Genomic DNA, 23,141 nt, shown 5'->3' with positions numbered 1-23,141 from the left:
TGACTGCTTGTTAGATGGCTTGGATATCCTACGGGAAAGTTTCTATTATTAGTGTACTCTTAATACCATGTGTTTGTCATTATCAAATGTCCCAGTGTTGAGTTTATGCGCACGTTGTCATGTGAACAGACTCTGATTGTCTTTGCTGCGATGGGATGTATATTGGGGGACATGCGTGTGCAGCACGGGGTATCATTCTATACATTGAGCTCAAATAACCTGGCGCCCGCTGACCTGGCTCGCAAACTCCTCCAGCTCCATCCTGACTATGTGGTGCCCCGGGACGACGACGAGTCCCAGATAGCGCGACGTCCTGTCCTCCGTGGTGGTGCCGTCCGGACCTTCCACCAGCCGGGGGCGGCTGGGCTGGCGGTACTCGTACGTGTTTGCTAGCACGATGTTTTTGTCCTGGCGTAGATTTGGTCAGTTTTGCTCTTGAGCGAAGAAGACATTGCAGCTGCGGTGCGCAAACGGCGCTCCCTGGATGGATGCCGTGGGCACGGGTTCGTGGTGTGGCGGCAGACGTACCGGGTCGGTGCATTTGAAGGCGCCCCAGAAGAGGCGGCCGTCTGTGGTGTGCACGCGGAGGTTTTGGTTGAGGAGCGAGGAGAGGTATTCCTGCGCTTGGGACTTATCCATTGTGGTTTTATCTATATTTTGTTGCTTTCTTAGGCCGGTGTTGAGGGAGTTGGTGGGGAAGGGCGTCTGGTGTTGAGGTGGGCACTGTGCTTTCCGGCTGAATAAGCTGTTTGGTGTTGGGCTGATGGGCTTTAGGGTATTGTGTGGTGATTGATGATTGTGTAGACTAGGTGTTTCTGAGACGTGCGATTGGCGGCGATATTTATATTGGGTGAATGCGCTTGGTGGGTGATGGTGTCGGGGATGGATCTCTTGGAAGCGTACGGTGTTGTGCATGTGGCTGGCAGATGGTGTGGCGAGCATCTATAAACCTCCGGCCTAGGGCTGCGGCATCTCCAAAACGAATATCATTCTCGATAATAAAATTTGTAATATTTTATTCAATTTTGCTTTAATTTTTTTTGGCCGATGCTTTTCTGAGCCTTCGAATGGTCATGAGGCATCGTGGAAGGCGGTTGACGTCGACATCTGGACTCTGGAAGAGGCTAAAGAGCCGTAGAGCCGCAAGGAGTCGAGGACCCACAAGTCGACTCAAGTGCGTCACAGTCTCAAGAATCACACCCAGGGCCGAGTCATCGTGAATTCCGTTAACCCTTCATTTCAACAACGCAGACATGCCTCTCGTGCCCACGTTTCCCTCGTAGCCATGGAAGCTGGCTGTTTCAAAATCAAAAATCATGCAATCAATACGCCGAGGTTAGTCGAGACAACCATTGCTAGCAGAGGCCTGCCGCCATGGGTGTGAACGGTCTCTGGACCGTTGTGCAGCCATGTGCGCGTCCAACCAATCTCGCAACACTCAATCGCAAGCGCCTCGCTGTCGATGCCTCCATCTGGATCTACCAGTTCCTCAAAGCTGTCCGAGACAAAGAAGGCAATGCCCTGCGCAACTCCCACGTAGTCGGCTTCTTCCGCCGCATTTGCAAGCTGCTGTGGTTTGGCATCCAGCCTGTGTTCGTCTTTGACGGCGGCGCACCAGCGCTCAAGAGAGCAACCATCCAAAGGAGACAAAGAAGGCGTGAGGGCCGAAGGGAAGATGCCGTTAGAACTGCCGGAAAGCTTCTCGCTGTGCAGATGCAGCGCATCGCCGTCGAGGAAGAGGAGAGGCGAAAGAGAGTCGACGACGGCGACTTTGCAGCCAGAGAGGAGGAAGCACTACGCGAAGAAGTCCCCGATGCCAGTAACATCGCGTACGTTGATGAGATTGGTATGACGCACAAGGAAAAGATTCAATCTCGACGATTTCATAAACAGGATGCCTATCATCTTCCCGAGCTTGAAGGTGGCATCACACCCATGGGCAAATCAGATGACCCGCGAATCATGAGCATTGAGGAGTTGGAAGAGTATGCGCGGCAATTTCACAATGGCGAAGACATCAACCTCTATGACTTCAGCAAGATTGACTTTAATGGCGATTTTTTCAAGAGCCTGCCGCCTCCTGATCGTTACAATATCTTGAATGCAGCGAGATTGAGAAGCAGGCTGAGAATGGGCCTTAGCAAGGACCAGTTGGATGACATGTTCCCAGATCGCATGGCATTCTCGAGGTTTCAGATTGAACGTGTCAAGGAGAGAAATCATCTTACCCAAAGGCTGATGTATGAGGTTGGCATGGTTGGCACAGATTTGACACTAGGCGTCAACGCTCGTGTTGCTGGAGAAAAGGACCGCGAGTACATTCTGGTCAAGAATGAGGGTGTCGAGGGCGGATGGGCACTCGGCGTCGTCAGCAAGGAGAAGGACATTGGCGAGGCGCATAAGCCAATCGATGTGGATGCTATTCAGGTTCATTACCAAACAAAAAACGAGCAAGATGCAGAGGAGGAGGATGACGCCGATTTCGAGGACGTCCCCATCGAGGGATTAAATCGACTACCAAAGCCAAGGCCGGATTTCACAGCTGCAGGCCTACAAACTGCGCAAGAGATTGCTGAACGGCGGCAGCAATATTATGGTAACCGAAATGGCAAGCTTGCAGAAGACCAGGAGACGGAAGGCTCGCTATTTGTTGGAGAGAATAACGACCAAAACATCCCCATTCTCGAGGCGACCGCACAAGACCGGCTGCATCCTGAGGAAGAAGATGATTTGAATCGTGCAATTGCCATGTCCCTCAAAAACCAGCATGAGCTGGATAATGAGTCTGGGAATGATGACCTTTTCGAAGATGTGCCCATAGATCAACCTGAATGGACACAAAAAGCCGTCGACGCACCAAGGCCCATTATCGGCAAGGGAGGCTCCATGATTGCCCACATTGTGAACAATAGAGCAAATGCCTCTGTTCCCAAGCGCAATGAGGCAAAGAATACTACCGACAGTGATAGCGAGGATGATATGGAGGCTTTGCTGGTCAAGTCACGAATGGCCAAACGGGCTCAACCGAAACCAGTCATTGAGAATAAGAAGAACCCATTTGACGGACCACTTCCATTCCCAAAGCTAGATTGGGGCTCATCGCTGTTTTCAAAGCCGCCCGCTCAGAAGGACACAAACAAAGTTGTTGAAGCTAGCGTTGCACATGAGAACAATGCTGAAGATGACATGGCTGGCGGGTTTGAAGTAGAGAAACAAGTCGGAGATGAGCCGGCACCATTGCCACCATGGCTAGTTGACGACACAGATATTAGAGATTCGTTGAAGAAGCAGCAGGATGCAGAGCGGGAGATAAATGCCGAGGATAAATTAGAGGCAGAAGAGGAAGAGCGCCTTCGACGGAAGGAGATACAGGACCGCATGATTGAGATTGATTCATCGTCAGATGACGGGAGCGATATTCAGATTGTAGAGATTCCTCCTTCGCCGACACCAGTAGCGGATGAGGCAGATGGAAAACAGGTGCCAGCCGAAGAATCACAGGCGCAAACGTCCCCAAGCAAGCGGAATAGCCCAGCAGAATCCCCAGATTCAACCTTTGAGGATGTAAAATCTCCTCCGGCCGCCGAAACTTCCGTTTCAACGGAACTTGGAAACAAATCCGAGTCCCCAGAACCAATGTTTGAGGATGTGCTCCCCGCAGAGCCAACCATCACTACTCCCGGCAAACCAACAGAGAACGACTCGTCATCTCCCCTGTTTGAAGACGTCCCGCCAGTACGTCCCCCAGCCTCAAGCACTGCCAATCCCGCCACAGAGGCAGACGACCCCTTTGCCGACGTTGAATACGAAGAATTCAGCGACCCCGAAGATGAAGAGCTCATGGCCCAAATGGCCGAAGAAGCCGAGGAACACGCTCGCTTCGCCAGCGAGCTCAACAACAAATCGGCCCAACAAAATCGTGAAGACTACGAAAAAGAGCTCCGGCAGCTCCGTAACCAACAAAAGAAGGACCGCCGCGACGCAGACGAAGTCACACAGGTCATGGTTACGGAATGCCAAGCCCTCCTCCGACTCTTTGGTATCCCCTACATCACGGCTCCCATGGAGGCAGAGGCCCAGTGCGCAGAGCTCGTCAAGCTAGGCATTGTGGATGGCATCGTGACGGATGACTCCGACACGTTCCTGTTTGGGGGCACGAGAGTGTACAAGAACATGTTCAACAGTAACAAGTTTGTAGAGTGCTACATCGGCAAGGATCTGGAAAAGGAACTGTCTCTTTCCCGAGACCAACTCATTTCACTCGCGCAGCTCCTCGGATCCGATTACACGGAGGGTCTGCCGGGCGTGGGACCCGTCACGGCCGTCGAGATCCTGTCGGAATTTCCTGGAAAGTCGGGCCTGGAGAACTTCCGCGAGTGGTGGACTTCTGTGCAGTCGCAGTCTCGCCCAAAGGAGGCAGACGCCGCATCGCCGTTCCGCAAGAAGTTCCGCAAGACGCAGGCCACGAAGCTGTTCCTGCCGCCGGGCTTCCCCAACCCAGCCGTGCACGAGGCGTATCTGCACCCCGAGGTGGACGACTCTGCTGAATCGTTCCAGTGGGGCGTGCCTGATCTAGAGGGACTGCGAAGGTTTCTCATGGCGACCATCGGGTGGAGCAAGGAGCGGACGGATGAGGTGCTGGTCCCCGTGATAAGGGACATGAACAAGCGCGATGTGGAGGGGACGCAGAGCAACATCACGAGGTTCTTTGGCGGTGGCGTGGGTGCTGGCGCGAGGGAGGCGTTTGCGCCGAGGGCGAACAAGGTCAAGGGGAGCAAGAGGATGGCGGCGGCGGTCGAGAAGCTGAGGGCGAATATGGGAGATGCAGCGGGTGAGGGGACGAGTAAGAGGAGGAGAAGGGACGTTGTTGACGACGATGAATGATGTCTGGCTTGTTATGTCGTATAGGCACCTGGTACGCACCCAACGGCGTGAAGTAGGAGTCCAAGAGTACTTTGCTGGGTGATGTACGTGCGTATGCCGTGCTGTGCAGGGGGAGATCATGAGCGGATACTTGGCTATAGAGGAACACATAGATGGAGGAGCTATCTTGATCAGCCGGATTCAACAACGCGGCATGTTGAGGCCGAGATGAGGTGAGTCCTGTTAATAGTTATACGTACGTATCAATCCCGTAGTATCCTGTTCCGCGCTTGAGGTACTTGAAAACCCAAGAGGGTATTACTAATTGATTAGATATTGGTGTATTAACCAACACTCTTTAGATTTCATACTTTATATTTCTGTAAAGACTGTTTCGGGGAACTGTGCGAAGACGTTGTCTACTCAAATGTCTCCCAACTCCCACCTCCCACCTCCGCCGCCCATCGTCCAGCTAGTAGTCAACTTTCAAGGCGCTAAATGGATTCCAGTTGGGATTGAGTTTGCGTGCCAGTTTTTTAACATGCAAACACTTCGAAGGCGGCGGCGACTGCTTCGATTCCTTGGCGAGACTCCTAAAAAGCGACTCCAATCCGTCTGCTTGAGCTTCCCAAACCGGGGCAGCCAATTCGATCAGCAATTTGCCCCGGTCTTCAAGCAACTCGGACACAGCTTGAACCTCCTCGTCGACAGGTTCCGCGCTCCCGTCTGCTGCCGCAGCTTCTTCCAACGTATTCTTCCACTTCTGTCTCCATGTCTCAATCGCCACAGCAGCGTTTTCGCTCCGAGTCTGAACCTTCTTGGCAACCAAGTAGAATGATGAAGCTGTCTGATACCAAAGGCGATGTTTATATAAGCTGACTTCCGAAAACCTCCAAATCGAATCCAGCAGCAAAAATGTGTGTGCATCGTCTGCCTTGCGCATCAACACAACAATAGTTCCATTCTCCCGCAGATGCTTCATGGCGATGACGAGCTGGGCCATCAGGATGCGAATATACTTGGGGGAGTTGCTCCAGATTTGTCTTTCACCGGGCATCTTTCTATTCTTCCTGGGTCGATTTTTGCCCTTCTTGCGCGTTTCTTTGGTTCTCGGCTCTCCCACCGGTTGTTCCTGGCAGAATATGAGGTCGTATTCTTCGCCGGCCGGGAGAACTCTCTCCATGGTCAAGGATGTTTCCATCTGGTGCGTGTCGGGGATGTCGGACACTCCCACGTCCCCGGCTAGTGTGCCGACATTCTTGAGCACCGAGTGCACGTTGTCGCTTTCAAAGCCAACCGGGCACCCTCCCTCCTCGCCTGGGATCGAGATGCCTGTGATCCTGGCGTGGGGGTAGCGGTCGAGGACGTGCTGTGAGAAACCGCCGACTGCCATGCCCGTTTCCAACACGGAGGGCTGGGGAGTTTCTTCGAGGATTGATAAGATTTTTCGTTCTTGATCTAGTTCCTCGGACATCTCGCACCGCATTTTGAGGTAAGGGTCCTGCCCTTGTTTGCATGAGTTGTCGTCTGGCATGTCCCATAGCTTGTGCTTGGTCAGAGCACATTTCAGTTTGTAGTATTCGTCTACATCTGGATTATTCCATCCCTATCTGCGGTTAGCCGGGGAAAAGGGGGTTGTATACGACATGAGGATAAATTTGTATCTTACTTGTTGACGAATCTTGTGGAGCCTTGTATACTGGGGACTATACTTAAGAAAAAAGTCTGTGTACATCGCTTGGGCTGGATGCTCCAATTTCAACGTTGAAAATGATGAGGCAGTCATTTCGGTTGCTGTTGGAGTATGCTGGAGCTCTTGATAGAGTAGAGGTGCTTAACTTGTGTCTGCTTGTATGCTGATAGCTTGTAAACTGGTATGAGCGTCTTGTGTCTGTGGATGGTTGAAGAGTAAACATGGTTGAAAGGAGACAGGCTTGGATCTATATATGGTACTGATACGGCTTGACCGTCGAGGTTGGCCGGTTGAGAACACTTTCTGAACATGTCTGATATTCCCAGGCGATGGGGAAAATGGAGGGATTGCTGCAGCAGACGTAACCACGGGACAACACAGGCTTGTGTGTGAGCGAGGAGAAGGCAGCCTGTTCATTCAACCTTGGTATGCGAGCCTCAAACTGCACGTTTCAGGAGTTTTGTTTAAGCTGTATCCCGTGACTCTCGGAGGCTTCTTTGTGTGTGTGTGTGTGTGTTTGTGCGTGCGCTTGCTCTTTCACTTACACGCGTTGCTCATGAGCTGAACTAGGAAGGTACATGCTCCCGGGTAGCCCCACAGCCCGCGAACAACATCGGTAGCGACCGGCTAAACGTCGGCCGCGTCAACGGCGTAACGGATTGACGCAACTGGCCGGGCAAGGGAAGGGGGTGGCACCGGGGCGAAGGAGGGCGAAGAGGGCGAAGGAGGGTCAAGACATCACACACAGTCCCTGAATCTCACGCGATCAAACGCCGAAGACATTTGTTCCCACCCCACGGCACCATCTGCCAAACTCCGGTCGCGAGCAAAGCCACCTTTGAGCCTAAGAAACCTAACGACCACGTTGCGACCACACACAGCTCCCCGCCGCGCATTGCCATTGCCCATCGTCGTAGTCGCCATGGATCAACGAGAGCTCGAGTCGCGTGTAAAAGCGCTGACCAAGTCGGTTGCTGCCAACGAACCGCCCGAGAACGCCATCAAGTTGCTGGAATCGCTTAAGAAGGATGCCAAGCCTACCGAGGAGATGCTGAGGGTACGTTTTCAGCGCTTTCTTGCTTTGCGAGTTGGAGACCGTGGAGGATGCACATGTCGTGGGATGACTTTTCAAGACGTCATGCCTTGTTGACATCACACCTCATACACCACGGGAGCTTCGTGCGCGCGCATCACATCATCTTGTCCAACATTGTCCCGCCGCCCTGTGGCCGTCCTCAAAACCCCTTTTCTATCTAGATCTCTAACGTCGCTTTCAACAGGCTACAAAGGCCGGTGTTTTCGTCGCAAAGCTTCGAGCAAACCCCAACAAGGAAATCGCACGATCAGCCGCCGAACTCGTCATCAAGTGGAAGAAGCTCGTCGAACAAGAGAAGGCCTCAAGGGCGCAGCGGCCAAAGATGGGCTCACCCGCCGCGGCGCCGGCCTCATCCCCAGTCCCCCAGGCAGGCTCTGCCACCGGTGCCAAGAAGGCCTTCACGGGCGACCCCGAGAAGCGTAGCTTTACTGCTGACGGCGTTGAGCTTAAGCGAACCAGCTCGGGCGTCCGAGACAGGTGCATTGGCCTCATCTACAATGGTCTCGCGTATAGGTCGACCGAGTCTCCAGACGATGTCATCGCCAGGGCTGTTGCTGTGGAACACGCCGTCTTTATCGAATTCAAGGAAGACGAAGGTGAGGGATACAAGAAGAAGATACGGTCTCTCTTTGCGAATCTCAAGACAAAGTCCAACAAGGACCTCGGCAAACGTGTCATGGCGGGAGACATATCGCCCGAAAAATTCGCCAAGATGACCGACGAAGAACTCAAGAGCGAAGACCAGCGCAAGAAGGAGATTGAGCTGGAGAAGGAGAACATGAAGAGGGCCCAGGTCCCCATGGCCGAGAAGAGCATCAGCGATAGTTTGGAATGTGGCCGTTGCAAGATGAAGAAGGTCAGCTACACGCAGGCTCAGACCAGAAGCGCGGATGAACCGATGACGACGTTTTGCGAGTGCATGAATTGCGGCCACAGGTGGAAGGTATGTCGAGCTGCAGATCAAGCTCCCAGTCAGGTTCGTCTGTGTGCTGACATTTTGCGACTAGTTCTCTTAAATACAAACCATGGAAAAAGAAAACCGTACTTTGGCTGTACAACATTTACTATTCTACCAGGGGACGCAAAGCACGTGAGGCGACAACGGGTTAGGAGAGGCCAGCGTTTATATCGTTCTACAGTTTTCCGGGTGTTGGTTTGCATTTAGGAGTGCGGGTTGGGCTGTCTGCAAGACGACGATATAATTAGGACGGGAGTTACAGGTTTGCTATACACCAGTTCAGACGTAATTTTTTTCCTTCTCCCTCTTTAACATTTTTCTTTGTACATGGCGGAGCGGGCGGGCCTAGATTCAACAGTCTGGTGAGGATAGTCCAGAGAAGTCGGAGAAACAGCCCGGACCAGGCACCTGTGAGCATGGAGAGTTGCTCTTGCTAAGAGGATACAATCAGTGCGTAGATTATACAACTGCCTAGCTGTGCTACAAGGCGGCCGTTGCCGAATCTACCGTGACACCGACGGCATTATTCAAGTCGGGTTCCTGGTATCATGTTATGAATAAAGATGTCGTCTTCTCACTCCTCCTGCCTTGCTATACCCAGCTCGCCAAACAGATCCGAAGCCTCCTCATCCTCCAGCCCCATTTCCTTGATCCTCTTCCAAAACTTACTTAAATGCCTCGTGCCCGAATCGCAAAGCACCGTAACAACCTTACTGCCCTCCGGTAGCCCCATGGCCGTAACAACCGCCGCCACACAGTTCACGCTGCTGCTGCTCCCGACAAATATGCCGTCGTTCTCAACCAGCCACCTCGCCATACGGCAGGCCTGCTCGTCCGTCACCTTGACCGCGTCGTCGATCAGATCCCTCCCCGCTTCAAAGTTCTCCGTCACGCGGTTGATGCCGATCCCCTCCACCATGGAGTCGACCTGTTGCCGCCGGCGGGTGCCCTCCTTCTCCGTGTTGGAGTACATGACGCCGTGCTTGACCTTGTTGAACAGGCCGCTGCCCTGGGGGTCCGCCAGCACGATTTTCACGGCGCTCGCCTTGGCACCGAGCCTCAAGTAGCGAGCCACGCCGGTTATGGTGCCTCCCGTGCCGGCGCCGGCAACAAACGCGTCGAGGTCGCCGCCCGTCTGGCTCCAGATCTCGGGCCCCGTCGTGTTGAGGTGTGCGTGCCAGTTGGCCTCGCTCTCAAACTGGTTCGCGAAGAAGCCCCTGCTCCCGTCGGCGGAGCTGGCCGTGTGAGCGTCCGCCCGCCGGCGAGCAAGGTTGACAAAGTGGTCTGGGCTGGTGATGGGCGCGACGGCGACGCGCTCGACGGCGGCGCCGAGGTGGTGAAGCAGGTCCGACTTCTCGAGCGCCTGGTCATCGGGCATGCAGATGTGTGCCTTGTAGCCCCTCGCGCGGGCCAGCGTGGCCAGCGAGATGCCCGTGCTGCCGACTGTGCCCTCGTAGATGGTGTCGCCGCGGTGAGGCACGAGCAGGCCGGCCTTCTCGGCCTCCTGGATCATGTTCAGCGCCACGCGGTCCTTGGGGCTGTTCCCGGCCCCGTTGAGGAACTCGGCCTTGGCGAGGATGACGCGCCCGGTCGCTCTCGACAGCGACTCGATTTCAATGAGCGGCGTGTTGCCGATACATGATGCGATGCCGGTCCCGGCGCCGGGATCCCCGCGGCTCGGTGACGGTGGTTGCGACTCGTGGTCTTCTAGTTTGAGGGGCTGGCCCCAAAACAGGCTGCTTCGTCGGCGGTCGCCGGGACGGGCTTGTGAGCGGCGGCGCGTGTGCTGGTAGCGGTATTCGAGATCGGGGTATAAGTCTTTGAAGCCGAGTGTGACGAGGATGCCTGCCCCGAAGGCTAATGCAACGGCTGCGGAGCCGTAGGCCTTGGGGTGATCACTTAATGACATGGCTGGAAGGTCATGAAGTCATTTCAAATATATGGGAATGCGCCCTGGACTTGACTTAAGTCGAGAGGTTGCTTTTCTATGAATTTTTTCTGTGTGTGCTTGAACAAATCTGATGTCATGAGAATTGGCATGAGAAGGTTTGTGAGTTCCGTGGGAAGGCAACAGTGCAGCCACTCAGATGCTGGAACACGGCGCTCAGCCCCACTTAATCTTGGAGCTCTCCTCGCGGCCAGAGACGAACGAATATTGACAAACCCTGGAAAACCTCACGAGAGCATCACGAGAGCTCAACCTGCATCTCGCCAGCCATGGACTCCCCCATCGTGGCCCAGCTCTTCCGGCAGCTGTTTCGCAATCGTTCTGCAGGATGCCAAGCGCGGGTGCAGCAATTGCGCCGTGGATTCCCTGCGGCCACCACAAGCAGCTACCGGCATCAACATCACCACCAGCAGGCGAGTTCGTACGCTACGCGAGCCTCCCGAGACCGTGGCATGAAGTCAAATGAAAGTCGCTGGCAGCAGAGAACAAACCTTTTACCCGAAGACAGACGGGAGGAGTTTGCGCAGTACCCGTACATTTCCATGTCGGAGCTGAAGAAGCGCAAGGAGCGGCCGAGAAAAGTCAAGATGCTTCTCCGTGACTTTATCGACGGTAAGCACGCGTTGTATTTTCCCGTCGCAACTTGACATATACGTACGTTGCTAACAGCTCTGAATCAGACAGCTTATACAACCCTTCATACGGGTACTTTTCCAAACAAGCCGTCATCTTCTCCCCGGGTGAACCTTTCGACTTTACCACTCTCCGCGACGACCTTGCCTTCCAGTCCGAGCTCGGCCGCCGCTACACCTCCTTCGAAGACCATCTCGACGACGTCGAAGGCGAGAACCCAACCCGCCAGCTGTGGCACACGCCCACGGAGCTCTTCCGCCCATACTACGGCGAGGCCATTGCCCGCTACCTCGTCACCAACTACCGCCTAACAACCTATCCCTACGACGACCTGCTCATCTACGAAATGGGCGCCGGCAGAGGCACCCTCATGCTCAACATCCTCGACTACATCCGCGAAGTAGACCCCCAAGTGTACGCCCGCACGCGGTACAACATCATTGAGATTTCCACCAACCTCGCCTCCCTCCAGAACAAGCACCTCCTCTCGACGGCCGAGTCGCGCGGCCACAGGGACAAGGTGGACATTGTGAACCGCTCCATCTTCGAATGGGACCAGTACGTCCCTTCGCCGTGCTTCTTCCTCGCCATGGAAGTCTTTGACAACTTCTCCCACGACTGCATCCGGTACGACGTCGCCACGGAGGAGCCGCTCCAGGGACACGTGCTCATCGACGGCGACGGCGACTTCTACGAGTTCTACGTCCACGACCTGGACCCCGTGGCCGCGCGCTTCTTCCGCGTCCGCCACGCCGCCACGGGAGGCAACTATCCGCGTCCGTACCCCACGAACCCTGCGCTCAAGTGGCTGTCCACCAAGATGCCCTTTGCCGCGAACCTCTCCGAGGCCGAGTACATTCCCACCCGCCTGATGCAGTTCTTCGACGTGCTGGAAAAGCACTTTCCGGCCCACAAGCTGCTCACCTCTGACTTTGACTGGCTGCCCCAGGCCGTGAAGGGGTTGAACGCCCCCGTTGTGCAGACGAGGTACCATCGGAAAATGGTGCCCGTCACAACGCCGCTGGTACGTACAACCGCCCAGTGCCATCATTCCAAAGCAGGACCCATCCCGTGCCGTGTGCTGACAATGTCGTAGGTTCACCAAGGCTACTTTGACATCTTGTTCCCCACCGACTTTCGCATCACCGAGGCCATGTACCGCGCCGTCACGGGCAAGCTCACGCGCGTCATGACCCACGGCGATTTCATGCGTCGCTGGGCATACGTGGAGGACACGGAGACGAGGAGCGGCGAGAATCCCCTGTTGACCTATTACAAGAATGCTAGTGTTCTTGTTACTGTCTAGTTTGAATAGACTGCTGTATATATGTATCATAGACCGAGACGTATACCCGACACGTACGCAAGGCAAATATAACCTATTCTATCGTTTCGAATGGTGCCCATTGAAACATGATAAAAAAAAAATTCACATAAATCTTGATTGGTATTTACCATGTCCCTGTACCAAGTCACCCATCCATCCATGCCGTTGTTAAATACATAGGCTCCCATGGTTCCCATAAACAACTACACCAACAACACCTACATACAATGCTTTAAAGTTTTTCCTCGAGCCATTTCCTCGCGACTTCGACCGCATCATCAATGTTTTCGGGTTTCGTGCCCTGGCCCTGGCGCGTGGGCTCCTTACCGCCTGACCGGCCGCCTACGACGTCTGATACCACCGACGCCCATTGCTCGGCGGTGACACCCTTGGATGCAAGGCCCTGTGGGAAAGAAAAAAGTCAATCATGAAATTCATCTGGTGAATGAGTAAGAGAACTTACGGATCCGACGTAGACACCGTGCACGACGGCACCTTCTTCCTGACTACCTCCGAATATATACACGGACTTGGTCTTGTCCTTGGCCTGGAAGTGCTTGAACACTTCTGTCAGAGCCTTGGCGTTGGCACTAATGGGGAGACGGCCGACGAAATAGTCGACGTCCTTCTTCTCCTCAAAGTGCTTGACGACGCAGCCTACAGCCGCGCCGGCCTCGGCCTTCTGGCGCTTCTTCTGCTCGGCGATGACAGACGTCGCAATCTTCTGGAAGCGCGTGTTGAGCTCGTCCTTGGTGAGGGTGGAAATGACGAGCTGGCTGAGCTCCTGCGAAACAACCTTGGTTTGGGCATCCTTTGCGGGTCCAAAGGGCATGGCTTCAAGGATATCTAGCTTCTTGGAGAACTCGGCCGCCTCGCGCTGTACTTGATGTGCCGCCTCGCCAGTGTACGCAATAATACGGCGGATTCCCTTGGCAATGCCACTCTCTTCAACCAGAATAAGGTCCTTAATCAGGCCGGTTTGCTCAACGTGGGTACCGCCGCAGAATTCAACACTGTATGAACGCCACTCCTGCTTCTTGGGGTCCTTGAGCATGGTGTCAACGTCCATGCCAATGGAGACGACTCTCACAGGGTTGGGGTACGTTTCGCCAAAGACGGCACGGACTCCCTCGATCTGGCGCGCGAGATCTAGATCCACGTCTTTAGAAAAGATCTTTGAGTTGCGGCGGATGTATTCGTTACTGAGGGTTTCAATCTTGCGAAGCTCCTCAATCTTGACCTGGCTCTTGTGTGAGAAGTCGAAACGAAGCTTCTCATTGTCCACCAAGGAACCTTTCTGGTTGATGTCGTCGCCGAGAACCTCTCGCAGGGAGTGATTCAGCACGTGCGTTCCAGTGTGGTTGTTGCGGATGGGAGAACGGCGAAGTTCGTCATACTCGCAAATAACCTCATCCCCTGACGACAACGCACCGTACTCGATGTAACCGCTGTGTAGAATGAAGCCACCATAGTTTTGGACATCCATGACCTTGAATTCAACAACGTCGTCAATCACAATTCGGCCCGTGTCGGCGACTTGACCACCAGATTCAGCATAGAAATTGGTCTTGTCCAGCAGGATACCGATGGCGGTCTTTTCTGGCAACTCTTTGGTAGAGTTGTGGAAGGTCTTTCCATCAAAGATAAGTTGAACCTTGCCCTTGCTGTCACCCTTCACGAACTTTGCATCGTCGTCTGTTCGAGCAACTTTTTGCTGGTCAAGCTGGGCGATCTGGTGAACATCAAGTTTGGCAAAGGTGTCAACGGACGCCTTGACAGCCTTGCTCGCTTCGCGGGCCTTCTCCTTGGCAACGCTGACTTCACTCTCATCAATCTCAAGGCCACGCTCCTCAGCCATAATCTGGGTCAAATCAACGGGGAAACCAAAGGTATCGTACAAGCGCCAGACAACATCACCATCAAGCTTCTTAACACCGGCCTTGGCCGCCTTTGCTGCATACTTTTCAAACTGGGCCTCGCCACGGTCCAGTGTCCGTGCGAAAGCCTCCTCTTCCTCATCAAGAATTTCCTTAATATCCAGCTGCTTCTTAACGAGCTCGGGGAACTGATCTCCCATGTGAGAAACGAGAGCAGGAAGGATTTTGGAAAAGAAGCTGCCAATTTCGGCATTAAGGTACTTGCGCGCATATCGCACACCTCTTCTGAGAATTCGTCGGATAACGTAGCCGCGGCCGTCGCTGTTGGGAACGGCACCGTCCGTAATCGCAAAGGAAAGAGTTCGGATGTGATCCGCAATCACTCGGTAGGCGGTGTCAATACCATCAGCATCGTCCTTGCCGTACTTATCTGAGTACGGTCTTACGCCAGTGACTTCTTGAATCTGTTTGAATAGAGGGGTGAAACAGTCGGTGGCATAGTTAGAGTCGGTCTCCTGGAGCGCGGAAACCACTCGCTCAAAACCCATACCCGTGTCAATGTGCTTCGCGGGTAGAGGCTTCAGGCTGCCATCCTTCTGGCGATCAAACTGCATGAAAACGAGGTTCCAAATCTCCACGACCATGGGGTCATCCTGGTTGACAAGATGCGCCGCATTTCGCCCGCCGATTTTGTCGTAATGAATCTCACTGGAAGGACCGCAAGGACCCTGGTCACCCATTTCCCAAAAGTTGTCCTTCATATCTCCAGGAACGATCTGATCCTCGGGCATGCCGATATCCAACCATAACTGCTTCGCCTCGTCGTCCGGGGGCAGGCCAAGCTCCTTATCACCCTCGAAGTAGGTCGCATATAGTCGTTTGGGGTCGAGTCCATAGACCTTTGTAAGAATCTCCCAGGCCATCTCAATAGCCTCCTTCTTGAAGTAGTCGCCAAAGGACCAGTTGCCCAACATCTCGAAGAAGGTGTGGTGGTAGCTGTCCTTGCCGACATCGTCGAGATCGTTGTGCTTACCGCCCGCACGAATGACTTTTTGAGTATCGGCAGCACGCTTGAGGTTGGCCATGGGATCGGACTGGTTAATGGTGCCGAGGAAGATGGGCTTGAACTGGTTCATGCCCGCGTTGGTGAAGAGCAAGGTGGGGTCATCGTAGGGAACGACAGAACCAGAAGGCACTGCATGGCGTTGGTTAGCATGGGGCTTTTTCGAGTGACATCGTCATATGAGTGAAGTGTTCAAAGGTAGTCAAAAAATGCCTCGACACGATTCCTTGTTCGCCTTGGCTGGCACTTGACCGTGTGGCAAACCCTCGTCGACGATGGCCGTCTGGGCCAGGTTCATCATGAAGGAGGGGCAATTTTGCATACCTATTGTATGACCCCGCTGCTGCATATAGTCAAAAAAGGCCTTGCGCACCAGCGCAGACGGCCATTTGAGCTCGCTCATGTTGGACGAAGATGATAATCGGCGCTGGTCCTGGTCAGAAATTGCAACGGCGGGAGGTTGCAGTGATGCCGAGCGTGTCGCGCGTAACGTGTGGAATCTCAAAGTGCGGACTCGGCAGAGCGGCGGGTGGGTTTTGTAGAAACTTCTACAAGAATGAGTCAAGGCGGATGCGGAAGGAGCGAAGGGTACAAAGGGACCAGCAGCGCCTGCACCCGCCGCCGTCGCAGTCGCTGTCACAGTCACCATCCGTCCAACAGCTCGAGTCCCGCAGCCACCACCAAGGCCGAAGCCGCAGCTCCCACGCGCGCGCATCTGCCCGATCAGTCAATCAATCAATCAACCAGTCAGTCAGTCAGTCAGTTATCGAGGCGATCCAAAGACGCAGGCAGCGCGACGCTGGTCCGCTCACGACAAGCCCAATTCCTCAGACCCGACGCTCCCCAGCCCCCGTCACCCTCGGTATCGTCCCAATCCAGACGACTTTCCCGCAACCCATCCAGCAACGTCGTAAACGTACCGAGTAAAACTCGCCCAGTTCACCAAGGCGCAACCTGCCACAGCACCCTGCCTGTTGCTGCTTGCACGTCCCCGAGAACCAGATTCCACATCGGCTGGCCGACCGAGAGCGTGCGCGTGGTTTAGATGCAAATCTGACTCTGCGACGCGGCGCCGCGCTTGCGTAGGAGGAGGTGAAGAAATCGCAAAGTCGTTTTCGAGCTCCAACAGTCGAGGCAGCACTTGAGATCAGGATGATGGTTCAGGGGGGCCCAGCATCTCACCTGCTCCCAGGCCCGCCCCAGTTCGCCGTGTCCACCGAAGCCCACCTGGCCCCAGGCGCCAACCGCACTGCAGGCTCGCTGCCTCAGGGCGACGGCGTCGGCACTCCAGCGCCCGCCAGCGACACCACCATGCATGTGCAACCCCCCTCGGCCCTAGGCAAGAGGAAAGCAGAGACGCAGGACAATGAACGGCTTTCGAAGCGCTTAAGTCTACTTAATTTAGGTATGCGCGCAATGTCAACTCCCTCTATTCTTCGTTCCTGCTCTATCTGACATGGGCCATCTCACAGAACAATCCGGCAACAAGCTCTATGTTCCCGTCGAAACACCCCATCCACCCAGCGCAACATGCGCGACACAAGCTACCTCCCAGCCCTGCGAACACATGGAACTAGACGATTCTAAACATAAAGTATACATCTACAACTTAGACGACGAGCTCTCTTCCGAAAGCGAGGACGAGGAAGGAAAACTCGTCTTCCTTCCCGACATCGAGAAACACCTTCGCGAGACTCGTATACCCAAACACGTCCTGGCAAATAACGACGGAGAGCTCGCGGGCATGCAGCTAGTCCTGTACAAGGATCCTACGTCGTTGTCGGTGCCGCAAGAGGAAGATAGCGTACGCCGGGCTGTTCTAGAGGCGAGGCAGCGAATGAGAGAGAAGCAGAAACTCGAGCAGATGGGTGTCGCAAGCACTACTGCCACCGATGCCGGCGACGGTGAAGACGATGAAGCCATGGACATGGATTGATACCGGCCTATCTTTTTCCCTTTTTTTGTTAATATCGGATACCACGTGTTTTGGTGCTCATACTATTTGTGTACAATATATTCTTAGTAACGATTAATGTTAGCGTGCAGTTCAGAAATTCAACCCAAAGTCTAGCCAATATCAATGCCGAGTATGCCAATCCGCTGATGCCAAAAGCATAGAAATCAAACGCTACACCCAGCATATTCAATCTACCAGCATTCCTCTTTCCAAGTCTGCCATAGAGCTGGCATTATGAAGGGGTGAATTGTTTCGCTCATTAGTCAAGTGAAATTACAAGCATAATACAAGTATCGTGCAAGCGTAAAATCTGATAACACGGTATTGGGCTGTACCAGACCAAGGACAGTAAGAGACCGTCTACGCATCGTGACGCGTCAGACATACCAACAGCTGGCATTATTACCCAGCAGTAGCCACAATAAAAACAACAAGTCGTATGTCAAGTCCGGCGAAAAGCCAAACTACCGAGCAGGAGGCGCCCCAGTAGGAGGCGCATACTCGGGCGCAGGGTTATCCTCCGTCATCCTATGCGTCGACGCCCTATTCTGCGAGGGATCGACCTTGGAACCTCCCGGCGGACCAGAGTACATGGGCGGACGGTTGGGATCATACGCCGGCAGAGGCATGTCGTTCATGGGGTAGACGTTTTGCTGGCCGTTTTGCTGGGGCGGGTAGTGGCTGTATTGATACTGCGGCCACTGCTCCTGGTAGGTCGGTTGGTAGGAACGACGACTAACAAGACACTGCGACCGGGTCAGTACTACTGTCCTTTTCGTCTTCTGCGCATGTCATGTTACGGCGAGGGGTGCGTACTCTGTGATAAGCCAGTGGCTGGAGACCCTTTCGAATGCGCGCCTTGGCGTGGTAATATCCTCCTATGAGGTAGCCCATGACGAGCGCGAAGAAGACTAGGAAAATCACCCATCGCACAATGACGCCGGTCTGTACATATAGGGAATCAGCATGATGCGACAAGTCGCTGGGCTCTGGTGACGGGAAGTCTTACCTTGGTATGCCACCACGGGACGTAGAAATAGTCCCCATTTGCGTAAACCACATCTCTCGCAGCCACCGCCATGGTCGTCGCTTCGTCCATGTGTCCAACTACGGATGCTGCGTCCCGCGCGAGAAGAAGAGAATATAGTCGTTGAATCAAGGGAGCCGGGGTTTTCGTCAGTGGAGGTGCGGCGTAGATAAACGGTTTCGACGCAAGGGGCCAGACGAAATGGCAAAAGGGGAAAGAAAAGTGATGGACAGGTTCCGTTTAAGACAGAGCGGAGGGATTGTAATGGCCACCGGGAGCACAACAACGCCGTGGTGGCTGTGTGGGCTCTTGTCCGTCTCTTGCGTCCTGCGGCACTCCAAGTCACAGAGGTGTGAGGTGTCGTGTTTCACCCTTGGCAACAGCAGAATTGGGGCGGGCCGCAATTCAGGTCGTGGCTGCCGTGCCAAATGCAGAGACATCCGGGGGGCATCGGGCCACTTGGGGGTCCCAGATTTTGACGCATCATCAGCGGGCGGCCGCCCATTGGCCCCTTGGAACACGGAAGCGTGGAGTGCTGACGTACACGTGCCTGTGTGGTCAACGTGGTACTTGGCAGGTACCAGTCGTATTACTGCAGGGTGACCGCGGACGACGGGGAGCTTTGGAATCAGTTGATGACACGTCGAGGTTCAATCCGAGCTTCAGCACATTACATCTTGTTTTGCATTATAATTACAGACTGTCACGGATTGCAGCAAATGGAAGCAGCCTATCCAAGGCGCCTCGCATAACGCGAGTCCATAATTGCCAACACCATGGCCTATTCGCGTGGCTTGTCACTCCCCTGACGCCATCAATTTAATGTCATCACCATCTCGGCCAGCCCTGACTGTCGCCGTCCATCGATTTGGGAAGAATGAATGCGCTTCACTCAACATGTCCCGTTACACGCATACCCAGAATGTTTGGTGTCTTACGGGGTAGTGACGATCAATTGATCTATCCGCCACTCGACTTGGCATCCGTCCGCCAAGGTGAAACGAAGATTGAACCTTCGGCAAAGTCGGCAGCTACTGTCATTATCATCCGTCATCACAGGACCTACCAATGCTGAGCTGCGAGACCAAGTATGTTCCTATTTCAGCATGCTTATACGTTTCACTCCCAAAATGGCAAAAGTCTGTACGACGGCTCGTGGCCATCCAATGAATTCTCTACGAATGTCATCGAATCATCGCTGAAATGCTGCCCAAACGCCCGCCCCAGTCATAATCTATATACACGTGTCCAAAGTATTTATAAGCCCATGCCCCCAGCAGCCCACCCGCCAAACCCATCAAACCGGTTCGCGGGATTCCCAGCAGGCCCTGGAATCGGTTGTTGCGCTTGCGCTTGCTGGCCCTGGCCCTGGCCTTGGCCTTGACCCTGTCGCCTCGCTTCCTCCGCCTGTGCGTAAGCTTGCTGCATCCTCTGTCGATACCATAGAAGCAATACCAGAGAAAAGGTGATGCCAACAACGAGGATGCTTTCTACAACACCGCCCGCGTCAAGATAGTCATCATCCCCGACATCCAGAGTATCATCATCCATGTAATCCCCATACAGTGCTTCGTCGTCATAGTATTGGTCGTCTTTCATAAAGTTGGCAATCCACTCTGCTAGTGACCAGTCTTTGCTTTTGCCTGCAGACACATGTTAGCCCCAACAGAAGACGGAGATTGCGGGACAATATTTATACTTACTGGGTTCGTCCTGGATGGAATGAACCTCGCCATGTGTAATCGTGTTCCAGGCACTTCGAATTCGAAGCTTCAAGAGGCTCAGCGTTACAGGGAGGTATGCCTCCTCATTCACCTCCAGTGCCTGGTCATAGAATCTCTTGGCCAAGTGGAAGTCTTGCTCAAGGCCAACACCGTTTTCGTGCATCCATCCGAGATTGAACAGGGCTTGGGCACTTTGCGAGTACTCCGACGCTCCGGTATAGCACTGCACGGCCTTGCCGACATCAGCTTTGGTGCCGATACCATAGAAGTAATAGTCACCCATCTTGACCAACGAGTCGATGTTGGCCTGCTTCGACGATCGTGTCCAGTGGATAAGAGCCAGACTTGGGTTATTGAGGAGAGTTCCTTCGGTCTGTGACTTGCCCAGCCACAACGATTTTTTCTCCGACTCGGTCATGTCCAACATGTAAGCCACATTGTTTTGTGCTCTCTCATAGCCCTGTTCAGCTGCCATTAGATATTCAAGGAAGGCAACTTCATAGTCCCCAGCATCATAGGCATCATTCGCATCTGCCCACGACGAGACCAGGGGCTCTGCCTTCTCTGCAACATTTTTGTAGTAGCCCAAGGCCATATTGCAAGCCTTTTCGCGCCCTACGCCATTATATATCATCTCCGCCAGATAGTAATGGGCTTCGATGTTTCCATATCTAGCCGCAAGTTCGAAGAAGTTGCTTGCCACTCGCAGGTCCTCAGCTTCGCCCTGATCAAGGTACAGTCGCCCAATCTCAACCTGGGCTGGGGCATAGTCTGCCGCTGCTGCAAGTTGGAAAAGCTCCGAGGCCCGCTTAACGTTCTCCTTGACACCTAGGCCGTTTAGTAATATCAAACCCATTCCATACTGCGACTGGGCGTCGTTGAGCTTCGTCCCTCGCTCAAACCATACTTTAGCTCTCTCAAAGTTTTGTGGCAGGCCCTCTCCTCGTAGGTACATGCGACCGATGAAGCCCGCAGCTTTGGCAGCGATTTTATCGGTGCCCGGCTTTGCGTTATCCACAAGCGTACCGTCTCTTTTCCAGTATCTAGAGGCAACCAAAAAGAAATATTTCTTTGCAAGGCCATAGTCGTGATCGAGACCCCTCTGTCCGTCATAAAATATTCTCCCCAAATTCAGAGAGGCTTTGACGTCGCCTTTCTGCGACATGAGGTCCAGGTATTCGATGACATCGCTAATGGCAGCGTTCGCATCAGAGTGTACGCTCACTTTGCGTGCGTTCAGTCCAGAGCTTGCCGCACTAGCGCCCTCACCATAAACACCACCGTCGTCGTCCGCAATTCGCCATCCCTGGTAAATCCAGGTCACGCCGCCGGGAGGGCCAGATCGATGCCATTGAATTGCCTTGTCGGCTACGCGCTTGTAATATTTAACCGCTACTTCACAGCTCTTTGAAGCCCCAATACCAATGTGATGCCTGAAAGCGGTAGCCATGGCGGCGCGAGTATCGCCGCGGAGAGCTGCAAATGTGTAGTAAAGCAAGGCCTTGGCCTGATCTCGCGGGACTACGTCACCAAGACCCGTTGAATGAAAGAGCCCCAACATGTATTGCGCAGTCGTGTTGCCATAAGAGCTGGCCAGGTGGTTGTAGTAATTATACGCGGCGTGAAGATCTCTGGCATGGCTGTGGTTCCCAAAGAAATTCAATTCTGCTAGTAGATATAGGGCATCGGAATTATTCTGGTTCGCGGCTTTTTCTAACAAATCAACAGCATTTGCGAGAGGACCAGTTGCGGCGGACTTTGATTGCTGTTGCTGCTCCTGTGAGGGGGCCGTCGCAGGTCCTGTAGGTAGGGTGTTTAGGATGTATCGGACAACGGTTCCGACTATGCCGGATGACTGCTGTCTTCGGTGTTGCGATGATCGCGACGCTTTATTCAGTTGCGATAGCGCAGCGTCGACGAATTCGGCTCCTACGCTGAGTCAATTACTGGAACAGTCGTCGGCATAAGTGTGTCAGGGATTCATGGACCAACCTGGTTGCCGAACCGGCGGCTGGACATGCTCCGTCTCAACATCTGTATTGGGACCAAGTCCATGGTTCTTCGGTTCCTTCCAGAGCGTATTTTCCGCATGATTATCTTTATAATATTGCGCGTTCGTACCCAGAACAAAAGCGGCCTGCGGAAGCACTGCCAATGAGACATGTGAGCAAACTGGTGGCAAGTGCAGTACCGGACACAATGGCAGAGCGACTTACGGAGAAGCCATATGGCTGAACTCCTCATGTTGGGCAAATGCTATGGGCCAGAAATCGATGATCGGGTGCAAAGCATAGCGAGTCCAACACGGGCTTGGGGAAGGTGGCGATGTGATGATGGTTGACGTTGGCAAAAGGTGGCCTTGAAGCTGTCGGCCCAGAGCTAATACAAGCTGTCCACTTCTCTCGTAGTACACCAGTCTCCGTCCTCGAATCAGATCGAAGGGTGACGGGGGGTCTTGCCGGCTCGCAGCGGAGGCGGGGTGTTGTTTTAAAGGCTGACTAACACGGTTTGGTCGATCGCGTGCCTCAACTTTGTGGCTAGATTCTAGGCTGACTGTTCCATGCTGGCCAAGTGCTGCCAAGGTGTAAGCTCTGCATATTGAATAGAAGATTTATTAGTTAGTTTGCTGGCAAATGTTTTAGCGATTTGCGGGGCAGAGTACGGATTAGTTGGTTATTATTTTGACCGGCAACAGATGGTGCTTGTGTTTCGCGCAACACCGGGGTGTAACTTACATAATACATAGTCTGACCTGCCACCAGAATGGGACACGATCGCGGACACTGAGCGATGAGCAAATGCACCTAACCCGAATACCCAGGCATTTAAGAATGATTAAGCCTTCTTGTTTAATTCAAAGAATGGGAAACGATACGCATGCACAACTGGACGTCGCAATCTCAACAGGTTTATGTGCAACCATGCTGTCGCCTCTAGTCCCGCCAGTCACAAACCCCATCAACTGCGAGACAGTA

The 23,141-nt window shown here is 53.8% G+C and overlaps 10 protein-coding genes across 10 annotated transcripts; 4 read left to right on the top strand and 6 right to left on the bottom strand.

The window, feature by feature from the left end:
- Positions 1–210: 210 nt before the first annotated feature.
- Positions 211–639, bottom strand: naa38 (N-alpha-acetyltransferase 38, NatC auxiliary subunit; the record flags this gene model as incomplete). The annotated part of the gene is made up of 2 exons (XM_014688970.1): positions 211–408; positions 529–639. 2 exons carry the CDS (start codon positions 637–639, stop codon positions 211–213), a joined length of 309 nt encoding a protein of 102 aa, XP_014544456.1.
- A 735-nt stretch (positions 640–1,374) lies between these two features.
- Positions 1,375–4,884, top strand: rad13 (DNA repair protein rad13; the record flags this gene model as incomplete). The annotated part of the gene is made up of 1 exon (XM_014688969.1): positions 1,375–4,884. The coding sequence occupies one exon, from the start codon at positions 1,375–1,377 to the stop codon at positions 4,882–4,884; it is 3,510 nt and encodes a 1,169-aa protein (XP_014544455.1).
- A 451-nt stretch (positions 4,885–5,335) lies between these two features.
- On the bottom strand, positions 5,336–6,779 carry G6M90_00g058800 (uncharacterized protein; the record flags this gene model as incomplete). The annotated part of the gene is made up of 2 exons (XM_014688968.2): positions 5,336–6,469; positions 6,597–6,779. 2 exons carry the CDS (start codon positions 6,777–6,779, stop codon positions 5,336–5,338), a joined length of 1,317 nt encoding a protein of 438 aa, XP_014544454.2.
- A 699-nt stretch (positions 6,780–7,478) lies between these two features.
- tfs1 (Transcription elongation factor S-II) lies at positions 7,479–8,668 on the top strand (the record flags this gene model as incomplete). Its single annotated transcript, XM_014688967.1, has 3 exons — positions 7,479–7,613; positions 7,837–8,595; positions 8,660–8,668. 3 exons carry the CDS (start codon positions 7,479–7,481, stop codon positions 8,666–8,668), a joined length of 903 nt encoding a protein of 300 aa, XP_014544453.1.
- A 516-nt stretch (positions 8,669–9,184) lies between these two features.
- cys-12 (Cysteine synthase 2) lies at positions 9,185–10,519 on the bottom strand (the record flags this gene model as incomplete). Its single annotated transcript, XM_014688966.1, has 1 exon — positions 9,185–10,519. One exon carries the CDS (start codon positions 10,517–10,519, stop codon positions 9,185–9,187), a length of 1,335 nt encoding a protein of 444 aa, XP_014544452.1.
- Positions 10,520–10,827: 308 nt separating this feature from the next.
- CARM1 (Protein arginine methyltransferase) lies at positions 10,828–12,497 on the top strand (the record flags this gene model as incomplete). Its single annotated transcript, XM_014688965.1, has 3 exons — positions 10,828–11,170; positions 11,239–12,215; positions 12,288–12,497. The coding sequence occupies 3 exons, from the start codon at positions 10,828–10,830 to the stop codon at positions 12,495–12,497; spliced, it is 1,530 nt and encodes a 509-aa protein (XP_014544451.1).
- A 253-nt stretch (positions 12,498–12,750) lies between these two features.
- Positions 12,751–15,861, bottom strand: ala1 (Alanine--tRNA ligase; the record flags this gene model as incomplete). The annotated part of the gene is made up of 3 exons (XM_014688964.1): positions 12,751–12,921; positions 12,982–15,590; positions 15,723–15,861. The coding sequence occupies 3 exons, from the start codon at positions 15,859–15,861 to the stop codon at positions 12,751–12,753; spliced, it is 2,919 nt and encodes a 972-aa protein (XP_014544450.1).
- Positions 15,862–16,610: 749 nt separating this feature from the next.
- G6M90_00g058750 (uncharacterized protein) lies at positions 16,611–17,394 on the top strand (the record flags this gene model as incomplete). Its single annotated transcript, XM_014688963.1, has 2 exons — positions 16,611–16,863; positions 16,931–17,394. 2 exons carry the CDS (start codon positions 16,611–16,613, stop codon positions 17,392–17,394), a joined length of 717 nt encoding a protein of 238 aa, XP_014544449.1.
- A 485-nt stretch (positions 17,395–17,879) lies between these two features.
- Positions 17,880–18,496, bottom strand: G6M90_00g058740 (uncharacterized protein; the record flags this gene model as incomplete). The annotated part of the gene is made up of 3 exons (XM_014688962.1): positions 17,880–18,161; positions 18,232–18,360; positions 18,425–18,496. 3 exons carry the CDS (start codon positions 18,494–18,496, stop codon positions 17,880–17,882), a joined length of 483 nt encoding a protein of 160 aa, XP_014544448.1.
- Positions 18,497–19,699: 1,203 nt separating this feature from the next.
- On the bottom strand, positions 19,700–22,410 carry SEL1L (Protein sel-1 1; the record flags this gene model as incomplete). The annotated part of the gene is made up of 4 exons (XM_014688961.1): positions 19,700–20,085; positions 20,146–22,095; positions 22,159–22,314; positions 22,383–22,410. The coding sequence occupies 4 exons, from the start codon at positions 22,408–22,410 to the stop codon at positions 19,700–19,702; spliced, it is 2,520 nt and encodes an 839-aa protein (XP_014544447.1).
- Between the last annotated feature and the right edge of the window lie 731 nt (positions 22,411–23,141).

This window comes from Metarhizium brunneum, chromosome 3, assembly GCF_013426205.1.
Source record: "Metarhizium brunneum chromosome 3, complete sequence".
Lineage (NCBI taxonomy): Eukaryota > Fungi > Ascomycota > Sordariomycetes > Hypocreales > Clavicipitaceae > Metarhizium > Metarhizium brunneum.
This window is presented reverse-complemented; position numbering and strand designations above follow the sequence as displayed.